Here is an 18,371-nt window from a genome sequence, read left to right as displayed (position 1 = left end):
GATTCCGATTATCTTTTATTTATTCCGTTACATTTCTCCATTAATTTATTCCGATTCTGATTACTGTATAGTAAACGTTAGAGTCTTGAGTATTCAAAAGCCAAAAATATATAACTAACTCGGTTACCAATGTGACTGACACTAAATACTTATTTTTAATATTGTAATAATCATATTAGAAAAGTGTAAAATACACTTACACTAAAAGATTGAGCAAAATTCCATAATTGATTTAATTTAGTAATTTTTTTTTTAAAAAAATGTTACCATTAATCAAGAGATACAAAGTACATAAATATTAATAAACACTATTAATTAATATTTATACTTTGTATTTCAAAAAAAAAATATTTATACTTTGTCTTTTCGAAAAGGAGGAAAAGTCTTTATACCACCAACCAAACGTATTTCAAGTTGTAATTTTTTTATTTCCTCAAATACATAAGCATAACAAATATTTACTAACAAAAAAAGAAATAATTTCTCTTCTTCTTCTTATTAATATTATTATTATTAGAAGAATTATTTAATACATTATTTTTTAAAAATTTATGTTTTCGGTTAGGGTGTGTTTGGAAGTAACTGTGTAATTACTAGGTAGGATAATTACTGAGGTAGTAATTACACAATTTAGTAATTATACTATATTTTATAATACAATGTGTGTTTGGATATGAGGTGGTAATTACATATGAATTCCTAATATCTTGTTTGGCAAAATAGTTAGTAATTACATGAGAAAATAAAATTTTTTAATAGCTAATGTTTAATATAGAAAGTTTTTAGTAATTACGCAGTGTAATTACATTCAATTCTCATGGGGCCATGAGAATTGAAGAGTGTAATTGGAACCCCTCAATTACTTTCAATTACACAGTCAGACAAACATGCCAAATTGTGTAATTACCTCCAAATACACACAAATCTAATTACATTGTGGCTTTTTAAACACACCCTTAATTTTTATGTGAATTGCTATGTAAATTTTTATTGGGATTTAATTTATTTCGTTAATTAATATGTAAATTTTTGTACAAAATACTAAAAAAAACTTATTTAAAATATAAAAATTAAAAAAAAAACTTAATATTATTATTATTATTAGTAGTACACTTTTTTTTAGTTAATAAAATTAAAAAGAAATAAATAGAAAAAAAGCATGTTGAAATTGGTCATGTGTATTTTCTATTTGTGAATTGTGATATATTTGGTTAGTTCGTTTGAAGCTAAAAGAACACACGTGCGCAACGAAGGAGAAGAGAAAGGATATTATTATATTGCAAAAAGAAGAAATGAAAGAGGGGGCGGTGGCTAAGTGGGCCCCACCATTACACTACTAGAAAGAACAACTTTGAGGATGGGTTTGTGTGGGTCCCAAAGTAAAGTCAAACACTATGAATTTAGAATGATCCAACGGTGGCGATTGGATTGATGTTTTCAAGTACGTGGCGGATTAACATTGCTTGATTGTGATGGGTTTTGGGTTGAAAAAAGAAATGGCTTTTTATTGTTTATAGTCACTCACTCGTGGCCAAAATTCGTCCACCTGAAGGAGAGTTACATATTAGATTATTTATTTATTTATTTATTTATAAAAATATATTAGATTATTATTTTTTTTTTGAAAAGGGAGATTATTTATTAAGTTAATATATATGAATTTATGTTAGATTATATTAATAATATATATTTTTTTTTAAGAAAACATGTAATTTAATTGAGACGAAACGCAACCAGAATTAAAATTAAAAGAACAAATCAACTAATCGATCATCGATCGTTTAATTCTTAGATTATTTGAAGAAAAAAAACTAAAATAAAATCAGATAAAAAATATTACAGTATCACAGTTAACTTTAAGAACAACACAAATTAGGCAAAAAATAAAAAGAAAAGTTCTCCCTCAATTTTTATAGGTAATGCCTTTCCCTTTCCCTTTACCTTTTCCTTTTCTTACTTAATTTATTATAATTTTAATTTTATTAATTAAAAATAAAAAAGACAAATATATCCCTTAAAAATCTATAAACATAAAATAATTATATGTTTTAATAATAACAATTTTGTCAAATTAAAACATTCCGATTACCTTTCCTAGTTATGTAAACAAAATAATATGATTCTGGTTTTCTTTCCGGACAGTTTAGTAAACATCATAATAAAATATTGTTTCCGATTATTTTCTATTTTAAACCGATACATTTCTCTCATTGATTATTCTGATTCCAATTACAGTTTAGTAAATGCCCTATTATATTTAATTTTATTTACCAAACACAATAGTAGAATCCCATTCAACCCCTAAGCTTGAGCATTCAACTATTGTGCAATGTACATAATTGCACTATTAACAACCCCTCAAGCCGTAGGACCGACTCTAGACTAAAGCGAGTTAGACTCGAGCCTAGGGCCACTCATTTTAGGGACCTAAATAAAAAAGATATCTTTTAAAAATATATATTTTTTTTAATAATTTTAAAAAATACAATTTATCTTTATAGTAAGGGCTCCAAAAGTCGTCAAAAATTAAGCTCAGAGTCCTATTTTTACTATTTTGAAAAATACAGAGTCTATTTTGTCATTTAACAAAATACAGGATCCAATCGGTAACTTTTGCAAAACACAGGGTCTAAAATGGTATTTACCCTTCGAACTAATAGTGTACTATGTGGGAAGGAACAGTTAAGCAGCAAAAATGTCATTTTCTCATGAGGGGTATGGTCTGGCTTAAGATGGGTCCATGTTGCTTAACTACACTTCAAGAGAATATTTGGTACAGAGCTGTAGTTGGCAAGAGTAAAGAGGTGATTAAACCAAGCATGTATGAGATAATGAAACCAAAGTGGTAATATATATTAGCTTTATGAATAATTGAGTTGGCTTTCAACATTTCTATAACACAAAAAAGATAAACATCAAACTTAAAATATAAAGCTTTTATGGGATATTATAGATAAGATAAAGAAGAGCAGCACATGAATGAACCTTCCTTTTTCAGATTTTGTCTAGCTTCTTTGCTTTGACAATAGGATTGGCTTTTCTTATAGCAGCCTGAGCAGCGGTTCGGTAATCATAAGCGCAATCATGTTTATTAGAGTAACGATGTGATGCACAGAAGAGATTTCCGCACCTGCAACTGAACCCCGTTAGGCCAACTCGTTTCCTGCATGTTCCGCATCTATTTGGACTCTCTTTCGCGTTGTTGTTGTTCTTCTCCTCGTTGTTTGTGTTCAAAGATGAAGTGCAGGGTGTCTGTGTCGAAATGAGAATTGAATTGGTTGAGCCAACTTTTAGTTCTACTTCGATTGGAAGATGCTCGCTGCTTTTGTCGATGGTGGTACCGCTATTAACAATGCTCCCAATAGATGAGGCAGCAAGTTTCGATTGTTCTTGTTTCAGTATGAAGTCTTTGTGGCACTTAGAGCAAAAGTTCATGGTTGCTGCATTTCCAAAGAATCCACAGTTGTTGGCACAAAGTTTGGGAGCACCTGGTGGTACTTGGCACCCTGTATCTTTGTTCTCCATCTCTGCAAACACCAAAATTATCTTAAGATCTCTCTCTCTCACTCCACATTTTCAATTTCAGAAGCCAAATCAAATAAGATGTAATATAAATCAAGCTGAATGGAAACAATTTGAACACTGATTTGTCCTCTAATTTTGATGAAAATGAACTAACATTCTATCCATAGCATTTTCATATGTAAATTTTAAGTACTTAGGAAACAAAATACAGAAAAACATTGTTAAGCATATGATGTGAAACTTTCACAAGCCATCTTGGGTGTTAGATAGAGTGATAAAGCTCATGATTCGCTACTCATAACCTCATCTCATGAGATTTGATTATTGCTAGAATTTCATGTCTTTCAAACAAGATCTATTTGTAAACGAGTTACACGGTTAGTGTCTTGTCAACGAGTTGCGAGATGTGTTCGAATCAAGGTCTACACAAGATACGAACTCGACCTGTGATTACGAATTGACACCCCTCATCTCATCTCATATAAGGTTTGATTATTGCTAGAATTTCATGCCTTCCAAACAAGATCTATTTATAAACGGGTTACACGAGTAGTGTCTGGTAACCCTTCTAACACGATTATTAAACGAGTTGTGAGTTGTGTTCGGATCAGGGCCTCGACACGAGACGAACACGACCGTGATTACTAATTGACACCCCTCATCTCATCATTTCATAAGGTTTGATTATATTGCTAGAGTTTCATGCCTTTCAAATATTTCAAGATCAACAATTATCCAATACAAAAAAAATTACTTACCACTTTAATTTCCAAAGTCAAACATCAAATCAACAATACAAAACTACCATGGCTATAAAAATCATTCAACAAATTCAAATTTTAAAGAATGATAATCATAATACATAAACTCTGACCTTTTACCAAACAATATGCAATCAAACAATTTAGCTGAATTAAAAAACACAAATCAAATGGAATCAAATAAGAACCTCACCTATCAGCCGAGACTGGTTCTTCTTCTTCTTCTTCTTCTTCGTCTTCCCTCCCCTTTAAACATCGTCATAAACAATAAATAGAAAAAAGTAAGAAATTTGAGAGAATTAAAAAGGTAAAAAGAAGAAGGAGAAGGAGAAGGAGTAGATGGAGAACCTGTAGAGCGAAGAGGGAAGAGATCAGAATCGGATGATAAGTCCAAAGAAAAGAAGGTTCAGCTGAGCATCTATCACCATTGATAAAGGTGGGTGAAGAAAGAAGGTTGTAGATGAAGACGAACCTCAAAATTATACACTGTTCCCGATACTACACTAAGCTTGCTTACGTGGCGTCTTTTCATTGGCTAACGAACAACCGCCACTAATAATTGGGCTTTCTTTCTACACTGAAATGGGCCTTGGCCTTTTTGATCCCATTATTCGTCTTTTAACTTTGGGGGCGTTTGGTAACACTTTTGTTTTTTAATTTTAAAAACAAAAAACAAAAATAAAATTTGTGTTTTTAAAATTTTGTTTTTAAAAAATAAAAATGTGTTTTATAACCACTTTTGTTTTTTAATTTTAAAAACAGAAAACAAAAGTGTGTTCTATAACTTTCAATTTTATTTTTATTTTTAATTTTATTTAAGTCTTGCCCTGGGGTCAGTCCGTAGTCCGAGCCCAAGACTGGGGCCGGCGCCAGAGTCCTGGTCCCAAGGTTTAGGTTGAGGTCGGAGTCCAAAATATTGAATAAGAAAAAAGTTGTTTAAAAAAATTTTAAAAGTGATTTTTTTTGTTTTTAAAATTTAGATTCTTAATTAAAAAATTGAAAAGTAAAAACAGTTTTATAGAACATGATTTTGAAAAATATTTTCACTTTTCTACTTTTAAAAACAAAAAACTGATTAAAAAAGTGTTACCAAACGCACCATTTGTTTATTCATGTTATTATTTTGGGAAATTTAAATAAACCACTGGTAAATAATCTACTGATTGTGGAGAAGAAGCTGAAACTTTTTTGTTCTTGGTTGATTTTAGTGTGGATCGATTGGGGGTGTGGTTGGTGCTCGTCATTGTGCATATGGGCAAATATATGAGATTCTCCTATTATTTTTTGACAAGTTATTTCGTGAGATTTTTGAATTGACGATGACAATTCTTTGGTGGTTGTAGTATGATAAGAACTCAATATTATTTGACAATATTATTCTAGACACAGCCAATAACCATTTGGTAGAATTTAAGGAGTATGATCGGCGAGACCTTCATTTGAGCTTGGGCCTTGCGAACCCAATTATAAACCGAGCTATGCGATGGATGTCTCTTCCTCCTGAATTCTTTGCTCTAGCGACGGATGCTTTGGTGATTCCGGGAAGGGCATTTGTTGGATTGAGGGGAGTGATACGGGATGCAGAGGGTGTGGTTTAGTTGGCGTGGTCATCATGTGTGTTAGGTGATTCTTTTGTTAATGTGACAGAGTTGCTTGCTATTCATCTGAGTTTGGTTCTTGCGCATCAATTTAGCTTCAATATCTTCATTATTAATAGCAATTGGTTGGATGAATAAGTTTTACATTAATTTTAGTTTTCAGTCTATTTTATTATATATTTATTCTTTATTAGCTGTTGTTGGTAGTGGTTATTGTAATGTCATTTCGCGATGTGCAAATGGTGTTGCCCATGGCAACTTCTGTTACTAGTGGAGACTGTGTTTGAACATATACTTATCATCGATTTTTTAGTTTTTCTATAACAACGGATTTTTCTTAATGAATTTTGCATTTCTTTCAAAAAAAAAATAAAATAATAATAATCTACTGATTAGCCTAAATGTTACAAAATAAATTTATTTATTCAAAAATTTATATTTAAACGGTAACTTTTTATAATATAATAACATTCATTTAAATAAATAATAATATTAATATTTCAAAATATGTTTTAGGAAAGTAGGATTAGTAATAATAATAATAATAATAATAAAAATATATATAAAGATAATTATTTCGTTTACGATAACAAAAACATTACACTTTCTTCTTTTTTACAACTCCACTCGACTCGCTCCGCGACTCACTGATCTGAATCGCCATCTCCAATCGCCGGGGGTTTCTTCTTCCATGAAACCCAGAGAGACACACAACCCTAACCCTACTGCTCACCTGAGCCTTTCCTCTCCATAATCACCTCTTCCACTCCCAAAACTTTTTTGTCTTTTGAATATATATAGATAGATAGATATATCGATTCATTGTTAGGGTTTTTGGGAGATCGAGGATTCGATACGACTGACGCAGTTTGAATAAGACTGTTAACTTAGGGTTTTCAAATGGGGAGCATTGATCAGGTTGACGATCGAACATTTAGGTCTAATTTCACGGGTGATGGCGCTGAGAAGTTGAGGGACCGTGTTATGGATAAGCTTAAAGAGTTTATGGGCGATTACACTGATGACACTCTCGTTGTATGTTCTTCTTCTTATTTTATTTGGTTATAGTTATGGTTTTACTGCTTTCGCAATGTAGGATTATGTTTGATTGTTTTTGTTGAATTTTGAATTCGTACCATACCTTATTCAATAGACAAATGTTGCTATAATTTGGGAGATTGTAAATATAAGTATCTATCTGTTTCATCTCAGATTTTGATATTGGGATTACATTGTTCTTCATATTATTCATTCAATTAAATTGTATCCTAAGCTTTTGATATTGATGTTTCATTATTCAACCTTTATGTTATACATAATTTTCATCTGAAAGACAGTGAATTAAAGAAGTTGTTGAGTGTGGTACTTCTTATTTGGTTTATGCAAATGATTTATGATTTTGCATGGGCAGGAATATGTAATTGTCTTACTAAAGAATGGGAGGCGCAAAGAAGAGGCAAAGAATGAGTTGAATGTATTCTTGGGAGATGACAGTGATTCTTTTGTGTCTTGGTAATTCAAAATCTTCTGAGGTTTTGATTAATTATTTGTTATGGATGATGATGTTGTTGTTGACACCTTTGTTTTACTATTTTCATCGTAAATAGGTTGTGGGATCATTTGGCTTCGCATATTGATTCATATGTAGAACCTGAGGAACCTTGTGTGAGTGAATTGATTAAGTCTAAACCATTGTCAGTAGTAGAGAAATCTGGAATGAATGATTCCCAGCATTTGGATTCTGAAACTGATAGAGGAAAATCCAATAAGGAATCTAGAACAAGGCACAACAGGGAATGGAAAGGCCTTGTTAGAAATCCTGCCGAACCGCCTCCTCTTCGAAGCTCTGGAATTGAAAATCTTCAGTCAGATGAAAAATCTCATCATAGAAGTAGGCGTTCAAGGAAGACTTCTTCTCCACGACCTGCACGGCCTGCTCGACCTGCTGTTCAAAGGAAGAGGGATCGAACTGATGACAGACACAATGCAAAGGTTCGAATCTTGATTACAGTTCTCTTTATTAGAGTTTCTTCTTAAGAGTGATATTGATTACACAGTATTAGATTACTGGATTTCGGGTTGAGGGTGGTCCCTTGGGGGGACAATTGGCCACTCTCACATTTAAGACCTTAATTGTTTTTTGTCTTTTATAAAATTTAATGTTACTTTTTTGAAGTCATAATATTCTTCCGTTGTACATTAATTTCCACCAAAAGTTAGATCTGAACAAACTCACAGAAAAGTAGTTAGAATATTCACTCATTTTCTGATTCATTTATAAATTTATAACAGAGGGAAACAACTCAGATGAATGTTGATGCTCCTCGACGACTGCTTCAATTTGCAGTGCGTGATATTGTATCAATGTCTAGGCCCTCTAATGCACCAACAGAGCCTTCATTGAAGCGTCTCCGTTCTGTTGTGTCTACATCCACCACTGATTCATCAGCAGTTGATCGTCCTCGTCGTATTCAGTCTGTTGCCAGAGTTGCAAATCCTATGTCAGCAGTTATCAAAGCTGTGGCAGAAGCTGCTGAGGATGTATCAAGATTTAAACCATCTGGAAATGTGTTTGACCGACTTGGCCGTGAAATGGATGTATCAGGGTCTCACGACCAGTTTGTCTCATATGGAGAAACTACTTTTGAGGACACTGAATTTGGAGCTGTCAATGAAATTCAGAAGCAAAATCATTCAACATATCTGGAAAGAAGTGATCAGAGTGGGCAGTACATTGGCAATATGACCATGCTTGAAGATGAGACCGGGTTGGCTTCTGATTATTTGTCTGAAAATGAAGGGTATGATGATGTCAATGTATTGGGTCGCAATATTAGAGATGTTTCTCAAACTGGGACATCTGGTGGAAACAAAGATGAAGAGTCAATGATGGTTGAGTATAGTGTAGCTAAGAATGCTAATGATAGAATGCGGTCGATCAGGGATAAAGTTCAGGGCCAAACCTCTGTGGCTTCAAATACCTCACAAAAGATTGTAAACATTTCTGTGAATGTCAATACTTGGAAGCCTTCCCATTATCAGGAGCCAAGGGAAGTTGCTCAAGTGGGTGGCTGGAAATCTGCGCAGGCAGGTGATGTAGGAGCTTCAATATCTGGAATGCGAATAATGAAAGATAACAGAAACCCTGTCACAGTAAATGGAAATGTAAGACATGTGTCCATATGCTCGTCACATTTATATATATAAATACACACACACAAACTAATTCTACTATTGACTTTGATTTTGGTACTGAACTTGTGGTTTTGGTGATTTTTTACAGATAAAACCTCCTACAGAATCTCATCAAGAGCATCAGAAAACTCTGCCATCTACTACTGGTGAGGATTTAACTGTCATAAAACATCCCATTTGTTTTTAAAAAAGTAAAATCCACCAAATTAGTTGCTTTTGGTAAAATATGAAAACATAGTTTTTGAATTTCCTTCAGAAGATCCTCAACATCTTTGCCATGTACTGTCAAGTCCGATTATTGTAACGTCTTATTTATGTATAAATGTAAATTGTGTTGTGTAGGTTATGCAACTGGTCGTCCCTTAGAAGATGCAGATTCTCGAACACTCTTTGTTAACAATGTAAGTGACTGAGCCTCCCTTGTTTTTTGGTTTGTCATTGTCCATTGCAGAGAATTAAGTTTCATCATTTATTTTCATGGTCAGGTACATTTTGGTGCTACCAAAGATAGTCTTTCAAGGCACTTTAACAAGTTCGGTGAAGTACTAAAGGTTGTCATAGTTACAGATGCAGCAACAGGGCAACCAACAGGGTAAGTCATTTTAGATTTTGCTCAAGTAAATTTTCTTGGCCTTTTTCTTATTTGGGTAACTAAATTACATGCTGTGCAGGTCAGCATATGTGGAGTTCATGCGCAAGGAGGCAGCAGATAATGCATTATCCTTGGACGGAACCTCCTTCATGTCACGGCTTCTCAAGGTAATATAATGTTAGAAAGTAGTGATTTATTTTGAACAAAATGTGTCTGCTTTCCAAATACCTTTTGTTTTTTCAACTATCGAAAATAGGATTTTCTAGTTGCTCACATAGCTGTGTTATGATTGAATTTGTGCTATATTGGGTCTGTGTTTTAATGAGAGTGCGGCTGTTGTTTTCTTTTATAACCGGTCCCTCATTTTTCCATCGTTTGGAACTCAGATCCTCCAAACACGATCCTTTCCGGTTCCCATACTTGGTTGTTTGTAGAAACAAGCTATCTTTTCTTACTTTTTTTTCTCCGAATTCTTATTTAGTATTCTTTGATGAACATAAACTGAATTTAACTTTATATGAGTAAATATGAACAGATTCCAGTGTATTCTCTTTGTTTACCTATGGATTTTTCTTCTGCAGGTTGTGAAGAGAGCTGCTGCTCATCAAGAAACAACTCCTGTGATGACATGGCCACGAGCATCACGGGGTGCTATGTTTGCCACTGGCAGGTTTCCTAGAGTTGCCTATCCAAGAGGGGGCCTTGGTTCATTTCGTCCTCGTCCACTCATTAAACCAGGTGCCAGAAGCATGCAATGGAAGCGAGATGCTCAGCCTTCTCCAGCCGAGAGTGGGGCTCCGATATCAACCAACGCTGTTCCTTCTCCCACTGGGCGAAGTCTAACCTATGTTAGAACTGAACAACCTAAACAAGAAGCCAACCCGGGTACTACTACCGCCACCTAGAAGGTCATCGACCTGTCTTTACTATAAGAATTCAAATTATGATCACCTTGAACCAAAAGTGAACAGGGAAGGGACCCAAAATAAACCAAGAGATTCACAATAACGGACTATAGTATTTTTTGTACATGGTTAACTCTTTTCCAAATATCAATGGCGGCGAAGCAAGTAGAGAAAATCACAGGATATGAATGCGATGATGTGGGGGCAAAGGTTTTGCGTTTCGATGCGTCTTTTCTTTCTGTTTCTGGGATTATTTTTTGTTTTGGTTAAGGGGAATGGAAATTGGAATTGGGGGGGTTGAATTTTGTGAATTTGGGAATATAGTAAGAGAAGAAAAAGTAGTAGCTGTTTAGGTGTTCCTACCCTTGAGTTCTTTTATAGACTGGCGGCATTAATTACAAACTGTGAATAGCAGCATGGATAGATGGATGAATGGTTTATTTATCGAACGATGTTTTCACTACTTTGCTTTTGTAATTTCACTTTCTCATATAGAAAAGTTAAAAAAAAAAGGAAAAGATTCATTGTAACTTTCTTCTTTTGCTATAGGTACGGTACCTTACTAATGGTAAGACTCACTAAGTGATCATTTGATTTTGAGTTACCATTCTTGGCATATTTTATAGCACTTTTGTGAGCTTTACTTTACAATTCAATGAAATCCCATTTTGCTAAAATCGCAATACAAACAAAACCATGAATTGTAGCTTAACATTTCAAGTAAATCCCATTTTCCTAAAAAATGAAAACCAACGGGTATTTCTTTCCTTCTCTCCACTAAATTTTCATTATTATAAACAAAACCACTAACTCATACATTCAATTAAATCCCATTTCCCTAAAAGATATAAGCCAAAGATATTTCTATGTCTTTCAATAAAATAGATGAATATGAGTTTAAATCACAATACATAAAACATAATATTACACCTTGTTGAGATTCTATCCAATAAAAATCCAATTCAAAAACCCAAAAACAAAAGTTATCACTTTGATGATGAGATAAAGAGAGTGAACATAACACCAAAAGACAAACCAGCAACACACATGAAAGAAACCCCACGAAGACGAAGAAACAGAATATTCAAATTCTTAGCCACTTGAAGACTCAAAGTCATGATCTGCAACCTTCCTTGCTCCTCCATTTTCTTAAAGAAGTAAATGGGTTTCACAGCTTGTCTCAACAAAAAAGCCACAGTAAAAGGAAACCCAAAAGCCATAAAGCTCTGAATCGAAACCTCAGTGATCGGAGAAGACCTCGTAATGTACGAAATCCAAGCTCCAACCCCAAGTTGAACAAGACCCAGAAGAGCCACTGCTCCGCTCAATCCGTACATTGTCTTCATAAGCCTCTCCAACACATCTCGACTCTCCTTCGCTAATGGAGAGAGGTCTCTTTCCACTGTCGGGCCTTCGATCTCTTGGTGCTTGAATTGGGGGTTTTGACTTGGGTATGGATTTGGGTCTTTGTTGTTGTTATTGGGTTTTTCTGATTCGGTTGAATTTGAGGTGAATCTTCTTGTTGGGTTTGTGATTAGAGTAATGGGTTTTCGAATGAGTTGCCATTGATGGAGGGTTTCGTGGGTTTGGGAAGAGAATGAGTGGGTTTGTATGTAGAAGAGTGAATCGATTGAAGAAAGTTTGGCGTAATTGCGGGGATCGAAAAGTGGGCGTTTGTGGGTTTGGTATGGGAAGAAGGAAGGTGGGTTTGGAGTTGGGGAAGGCTTTAGGAGCTTGATCATTACTCTGCGTGAGATCATGGCTGCCATTTTTGAAGAAGAAGAAGAAGAAGAAGAAGAAGAAACTGATACAACGACTGTTGGTGGCGTTGGCGGCTATATCTTAGTTTTGTACAAACGACACGTCGTTCTGATTGGGTAGACAAATCCATTGTTTAAACGACGCGTCGTTTGTTTTGGGTATTGAAATTCATTATGTAAACGACACGTCGTTTGGATAGGGTAGCGAAATTCATCATGTAAACGACACGCCGTTTTGATTGGGCAATTATCCGAACGACATGTCGTTTAAATTGGGTAAAGATATTCGTTCCCTAAACGACACGTCGTTTGTATTGGGTTTAGAAATTTATTTGATTTCATTTTAGCCATTCATAGCTAAATTAATGATTAAATAAAAATAAATTTATGATGGAACTTATTTATACCAAAACATTTGATCATTTTATTAAATTTATTTATTTATTAATATTAGAATAAAAAATACTTTTGTTGTAAAAATACGCAACAAAAATAATAGGCTTTGCAAATTAATTTACAATAATTAATGAAATTGGGTTTGAAATATTTTAGTGGATACAAAATGGTAAGGGATGATCATAAATTAGCATTATATTAAGCAAAAAATTATATTAAGAATATACACTGCAAGGAAAATTAATGATTATCATCAATGGTTGAACAAATTTAGAAGTGCCTCACATGTATTATATATAACATTTATTTTGGATAGAAAATGCTAAACACTAAGCTAGCTTTGTTGACAATAATTATTTCTTTTGAAAACTAATAATACATTATTACTTGAAAAATCCTTGTCGTAATTGTGTTCATAGATTAGTTATCTGGATATTTATTTTACTTTTCGAACCAAACTAATAATGATGATTTTTTTTTTAAATTTAAAACCAAACCAAACAAACTAAATGCTCAAATCAAACTAAATCAATCTACTTAAGGATGGATTAGTATAGTTCGAAATCATAATTTGTATTTCATAAATGTTGTAAAATTTATAATACATAAATAACAATGAAAATAGATAATTTTAGAACAATATATATTAAAATAACTATCAATGTTATGCTTAAGATTGTTCCTAAATATCAATATTTAATAAAAAAAAATCATTTTAAGTATATATAAATAATTAAGTAGTTTGATTTGGTTTGAATCACCCACAAAAAATTCATAACTATCACTGAATTATAAATGGTCCGAATTGATCAAATTATTGACACCAAATTTATTTGATCCGATTTTAAATAATTTGGTCTAAATTAATTAGAGTTCTAAATTATGAATTACACATTGTATGAACAACCTTACTTATGGAGAAATATCACTATATATATAGACAATATGATTAAACAGCAATAAGAAAAGTTCACCACTTTTACTAATTTACAATTTTGATTTTTTTTTTCAAGATAAATATTATTATTATAAACATTGTAATAATGTCAATTGTTTAGGATGTTCCTACTTTTTAGCTCTGCAAATTAGTTACTTTTTCAATAAATAAATTTTAATTAGTAACACTCAATTATTGGTTTGATTAGCAACTGCATTGCATGTGTTAGTTAAAGGAAAAATGAATATAGAATTTTAAAGCCCCATTATTATATCTAGTTGTCTCTCTTGGAATGATCTGTTCAAATATTCCTCTCTTCATAAAAATAAACAAATAAATAATAATAATAAATAAAGAAAAATGCCAACTTTATTTCACTTTTCATCAGAATCATAATCTTTGTTTTAGTGACCAAATCTTTAATTTAATTGATTCCAAACCCATGACCTCTTATCATCAACTTTATATTTAAAATACAATATATGTATGTATAATGTATATGTCATATATATATGGATAAAAAGACATTATTCTTTAATTATATATTTTTTATTATCCTTAATATTCTCTTCATTAGCATATATTGTTCTAAGGTAGAAGTAATTATAAGAAATATGATTTTTTTTTCAATAAATATGAGATTTTCAGTATAATATATATTTTTCCATATGTATAAAAATTAAGTATACAAATTTATCATATTTTTGGTATTTTATTTCAAATGAAGATTTGGAAAGATCATTTTTGCAATGCAATGCTATACTATATTTTTCACCAATATACAACTAATTTCCCATAAATTTTGCCATTGTATTGAGGTTCATTAATTAATAAATATATATAATTATATATTAATTCACCATTCAACCTTCTAAAATATATTTTGCAAGTAAATATAAATAATGAACCAATAAGATTTTTTTTTTCATTCTATGGATGATTTATATTCACAAACCATAAAAATGAAATACATTTTCAAGAAGAAGAAAACAATGACAACAATAATAATATTATTTGCACTAATTAAAAAAACTCTTTTATTAATTAATTGCATAACAAAGAAACAAATATTCATCTTCTTCCCATAACAATATTAAAAAAATTACAAATTCCAATAATCAAGGATAAAAAAAAAATAGTAATACTATATATATATGATCACCATCTTAATCCCCAAATAATAATAATTATAATTAAATTATAAAATAATTTAATTATTAATTAATTAATTAATTAGTGCAAGTAGTAGCCAACCAAGGAGACAAGAGAGGCAACACCCAACAAAGGAAGAGTGGCAACCGAGGTGGCTGCACTCGTCGGTGAAGGGGCGGGGGCCGCCGTGGTCTCTTGAGCCACCACGACGGTGACTGAGGCAGCTGCAAACATAACAGCGCAAACAATCTTCTTCATCTCCATTTTTTTTTCGCAAATGAAAAAAAATATATATATGAATAATAATAACAACAAAAAATTATTGTTATTATTATTATTATTCACAATAGAAGAAGAGAATGAATGAAAAGAGCAAATGCCTAAGTGAGGAGGTATTGGGATTGAATAGGGTCATTATTTATAGGCATGTTATGCCCTAAAAATAATAATATGAGCTTAATTATTATTATTATTATATTAATCTAGCTGTTTTTGGAATATGACAAGTCATTATTATTATTTATTTTATTCTCTAAATATATTATTCTTAATTGGTTATCCTTTTTCTTCTCACCTTTAATTATTACGTGCCAAACACTTCTTTTTTTCTTTATTTTTTTAAGGCCATACATAACATTTGTGGTTTTTTTTAAAAAATAAATAAATAATAAATAATGATCTATTATTGGTGTTACTATTTAACTAAAAAGAAGGTGATGTGTTTCCTATTTATAGGAACAGTGACAGAGTCAGAAATTATTAGGGTTTTTGTTTTTACTTTATTATTGTAATTTTAGGTTAAAATTTTATAAAGATGTGTTTTTTTTTTGAAAGTTTATCTTCATAGAAACAAAAAAGAATATGTAAATGTGTTCTCACATACATTTTTTTTCTTATAATATTTAAACATTATTTTACATATATTCTATCAATTTTTTAGTACAAAATGTCATATTTAATGAGGACATTCTTATGTCAATTTACACAAATACTATAATTAATTATAAATACAAAAAAAGAAAAGAAATATTTACATAAATACTAAATTCAATTGATTTTTCGGACATATCTCTCGGGCTAAGCTTTCTAAGTTTAAGAAGAAAATGACAATTGCAAGGATAACGAGCTCAGTGTATCGAAATGATTGCTTTTGGAATAACAAAATAAAAACAATTAAAAGTTGTGTTCAACGAGTAAAAGAAAATGTAAAGCATAGAATCAAAAGTTTGAATAGATAGCAATTTCAATCGAGGAAAATGTGTGGTTTAATATATTGTAAGTGAGTAGTGTTTTTTTTTAGGACTCAAATGGAGATGTTGTTTAATTTGTAAATAGTTTGTTTTGTATTTGATTCATTAAAAAAAAAAAAAAAAAAAAAAAAAATATTTGCAAAATTATTAGATTTTCGATAAAAGATTACAATTTTACTGTCACAGAATTTTTTTTACAAAAATAATATATTTTTATAAAATAATCGTAAAACAACAAAAGATAATTATTAAAATAATAGTGGAACAACTAAAAAACAATCGAGGAACAATAGTGAAAAATTAACACAGTACACAGTATTTTTTTTAAAAAAAAAAATTGCCCCACAATAAAAAAGTAAAAAAATTTGAAATTTCAGTATATGGTATAAAGACCTAAAAAAAATCAATTCATTTTTTGCACCTTTATTTATTTTAATGGAAATTGTTTATATAATTTCTTCCCTTCCAATCAAAGTTGAATAAAAAAAAAAAGGATAATTTCACAAATACACAAAAACAATAAAAAAATTACAAAAATACGGTTTTGCGGAATTTTAAATATTTTTACGATTTTTTTATATTTTATTTACAAAAAATACGGTCTTTTTATGTTGTACTCTTCTTAATTTGTTGTTGATTTTTTGTTATCTGCATGTTATTTTTTGTTGTTATTTTGATGTTATTTAAATGTCATTTTTATGTTACTTTTATGTAGTTTTCGTTGTTTTTCAATGGAAACTGTAAAAATGTAAAAAAAATTCTTTAAATGTAAAAATGTAATTTTTTTTATAAAAAATAATGTCTTATGTAATTATCCAAAAAATAATAATAAAATATTGATGTTTAATTGTATATTTGTTTTGGATTAGAACTGAGGGCTGCGTGGGGAGGGGGACGAATGGGCCTAGGCCCAAGATCCACACATTGGCCCAATTTTATAAAAAAGATTTCATAAATACCCCAAAATTGAAATTGATGTAAATTTTAATTAAATAATGATATGTACACAAAATTAAATTTACCATTTAAAAAAACATTATTATATTATTAGATATAGTATTTTTGAAAAAAACATTTTAAGAGTATCTGTAATGCATAATGGCCCAAAAAGTGATTGTGTAGACACAAATGAGAAGAGGTAGAAGAGGGATAAAAACAATTTTGTATCTTTGTAGTTGGCATTGATGCCTAAAAATTTATTGAGCATATTACATAATAAACTAAAAAATTTAGAAAAAATTATAAGAAAATACTAACATAGAATTTTTAAAAATTTTTACGATGTGAACCTTTTTATTTACAAAAATATTTCTTCAGTAAAAAATAGTAATTTTTTTTTTTGTTATTTGATATTTTATTTATAGTTGTATTATAGTTAGGCCCAGCCCTGGGCATAGGCGGGCTAGGCCTGTGCCTAGGGTCCACCTATCCCAGGGGCCCAAAAAAAATATTTACCTTTTAAAATTATACCATTTTTTTTACTGATTTTGAAAAATACCATATTTTTTTCTAAATAAGGGCCCAAAATAATTTTTTTTTCTATGGCCCACTAAAATTCAGGGCCGGCCCTGATTATAGTTTCCATAATATTATTTTTCTATTTGTTTTATAGTTTATTTATAGTTATCACGAAGTTGATTTCTCGCCATATTTAGTTATTTTCTTACTTTTTGCTGAGAAAAGTGTATTTTTATAATTTTAAAACTTTACAAATGTATTTTTTTAAATACAAAATTTTAGGTTGTAAAATTATAAATAAAATATAAAAAAAATAGTACTTTGAAAATTCTCCAAATTTATTTGCACATATTCTTTTTCTTTTAAGAAAGATACCAAACTATTTTGGGATAAGTTTAAAATACATTTTTTTTTATCCATTAATCAAAAATACTCTCATATTATATTTTAGGCTAATTAGTAATTCCCCCCCCCCCCCCCCTCCCGAACTTTGACATGTACTAAATCATGCCCCCTGAACTTTTTTAGCCGTTAAAAATTTTCCCTGAACTATTAAGATTGTTAAATTTAAGGACTTTTGTCTAATTTTAGTAAAAAAATTGTAACATGGATGAAAGTTCAGGGGGCATGATTTAATACATATAAAAGTTTGAGGGGCATAATTTGGTAGATATCAAAGTCTGAGGAGCATGATTTAGTACCTGAAACAGTAAAATTGAATGAAATTAGACAAAAGTCCTTAAATTTAACAATCTCAATAGTTCAGGGGGAATTTTTAACGGCAAAAAAAGTTCAGGGGGCATAATTTGGTATATGTCAAAGTTCAGGGGGAAAAATTACTA

General features: G+C 31.0%; 4 protein-coding genes across 4 annotated transcripts; 1 reads left to right on the top strand and 3 right to left on the bottom strand.

Moving 5' to 3' along the window:
- Window positions 1–2,829: 2,829 nt before the first annotated feature.
- LOC115709672 (zinc finger A20 and AN1 domain-containing stress-associated protein 8) lies at window positions 2,830–4,873 on the bottom strand. Its single transcript, XM_030637836.2, has 3 exons — window positions 4,635–4,873; window positions 4,480–4,532; window positions 2,830–3,527 (listed from the first exon to the last, which is right to left on the bottom strand). Exon 3 carries the CDS (start codon window positions 3,523–3,525, stop codon window positions 2,995–2,997), a length of 531 nt encoding a protein of 176 aa, XP_030493696.2. The 5' UTR covers window positions 3,526–3,527; window positions 4,480–4,532; window positions 4,635–4,873; the 3' UTR covers window positions 2,830–2,994.
- A 1,585-nt stretch (window positions 4,874–6,458) lies between these two features.
- On the top strand, window positions 6,459–11,106 carry LOC115709390 (uncharacterized). Its single transcript, XM_030637478.2, has 9 exons — window positions 6,459–6,919; window positions 7,296–7,396; window positions 7,492–7,876; window positions 8,177–9,049; window positions 9,168–9,225; window positions 9,422–9,480; window positions 9,565–9,671; window positions 9,751–9,838; window positions 10,253–11,106. The coding sequence occupies exons 1-9, from the start codon at window positions 6,785–6,787 to the stop codon at window positions 10,574–10,576; spliced, it is 2,130 nt and encodes a 709-aa protein (XP_030493338.2). The 5' UTR covers window positions 6,459–6,784; the 3' UTR covers window positions 10,577–11,106.
- Window positions 11,107–11,424: 318 nt separating this feature from the next.
- Window positions 11,425–12,725, bottom strand: LOC115711531 (uncharacterized). Its single transcript, XM_061111099.1, has one exon. It carries the CDS (start codon window positions 12,343–12,345, stop codon window positions 11,563–11,565), a length of 783 nt encoding a protein of 260 aa, XP_060967082.1. The 5' UTR covers window positions 12,346–12,725; the 3' UTR covers window positions 11,425–11,562.
- A 1,999-nt stretch (window positions 12,726–14,724) lies between these two features.
- Window positions 14,725–15,216, bottom strand: LOC115710332 (arabinogalactan protein 23). Its single transcript, XM_030638700.2, has one exon. The coding sequence runs from the start codon at window positions 15,083–15,085 to the stop codon at window positions 14,903–14,905; it is 183 nt and encodes a 60-aa protein (XP_030494560.2). The 5' UTR covers window positions 15,086–15,216; the 3' UTR covers window positions 14,725–14,902.
- Window positions 15,217–18,371: the final 3,155 nt, after the last annotated feature.

The sequence above is a fragment of the Cannabis sativa genome, chromosome 3 (genome assembly GCF_029168945.1).
Source record: "Cannabis sativa cultivar Pink pepper isolate KNU-18-1 chromosome 3, ASM2916894v1, whole genome shotgun sequence".
NCBI lineage: Eukaryota > Viridiplantae > Streptophyta > Magnoliopsida > Rosales > Cannabaceae > Cannabis > Cannabis sativa.
Note: the sequence above shows the minus strand (reverse complement) of the source record. Positions and strands in the feature narration are given on the sequence as shown.

What these genes read in the sequence shown, in the direction of transcription:
- LOC115709672 (XM_030637836.2), bottom strand. Translation starts at nt 3,525, where the DNA reads ATGGAGAACAAAGATACAGGGTGCCAAGTACCACCAGGTGCTCCCAAA.
- LOC115709390 (XM_030637478.2), top strand. Translation starts at nt 6,785, where the DNA reads ATGGGGAGCATTGATCAGGTTGACGATCGAACATTTAGGTCTAATTTC. An exon ending in CTGTCACAGTAAATGGAAAT is followed by an intron (nt 9,050 to 9,167) that starts GTAAGACATGTG and finishes GATTTTTTACAG; the next exon opens with ATAAAACCTCCTACAGAATC. An exon ending in TCATGTCACGGCTTCTCAAG is followed by an intron (nt 9,839 to 10,252) that starts GTAATATAATGT and finishes TTTCTTCTGCAG; the next exon opens with GTTGTGAAGAGAGCTGCTGC.
- LOC115711531 (XM_061111099.1), bottom strand. Translation starts at nt 12,345, where the DNA reads ATGGCAGCCATGATCTCACGCAGAGTAATGATCAAGCTCCTAAAGCCT.
- LOC115710332 (XM_030638700.2), bottom strand. Translation starts at nt 15,085, where the DNA reads ATGGAGATGAAGAAGATTGTTTGCGCTGTTATGTTTGCAGCTGCCTCA.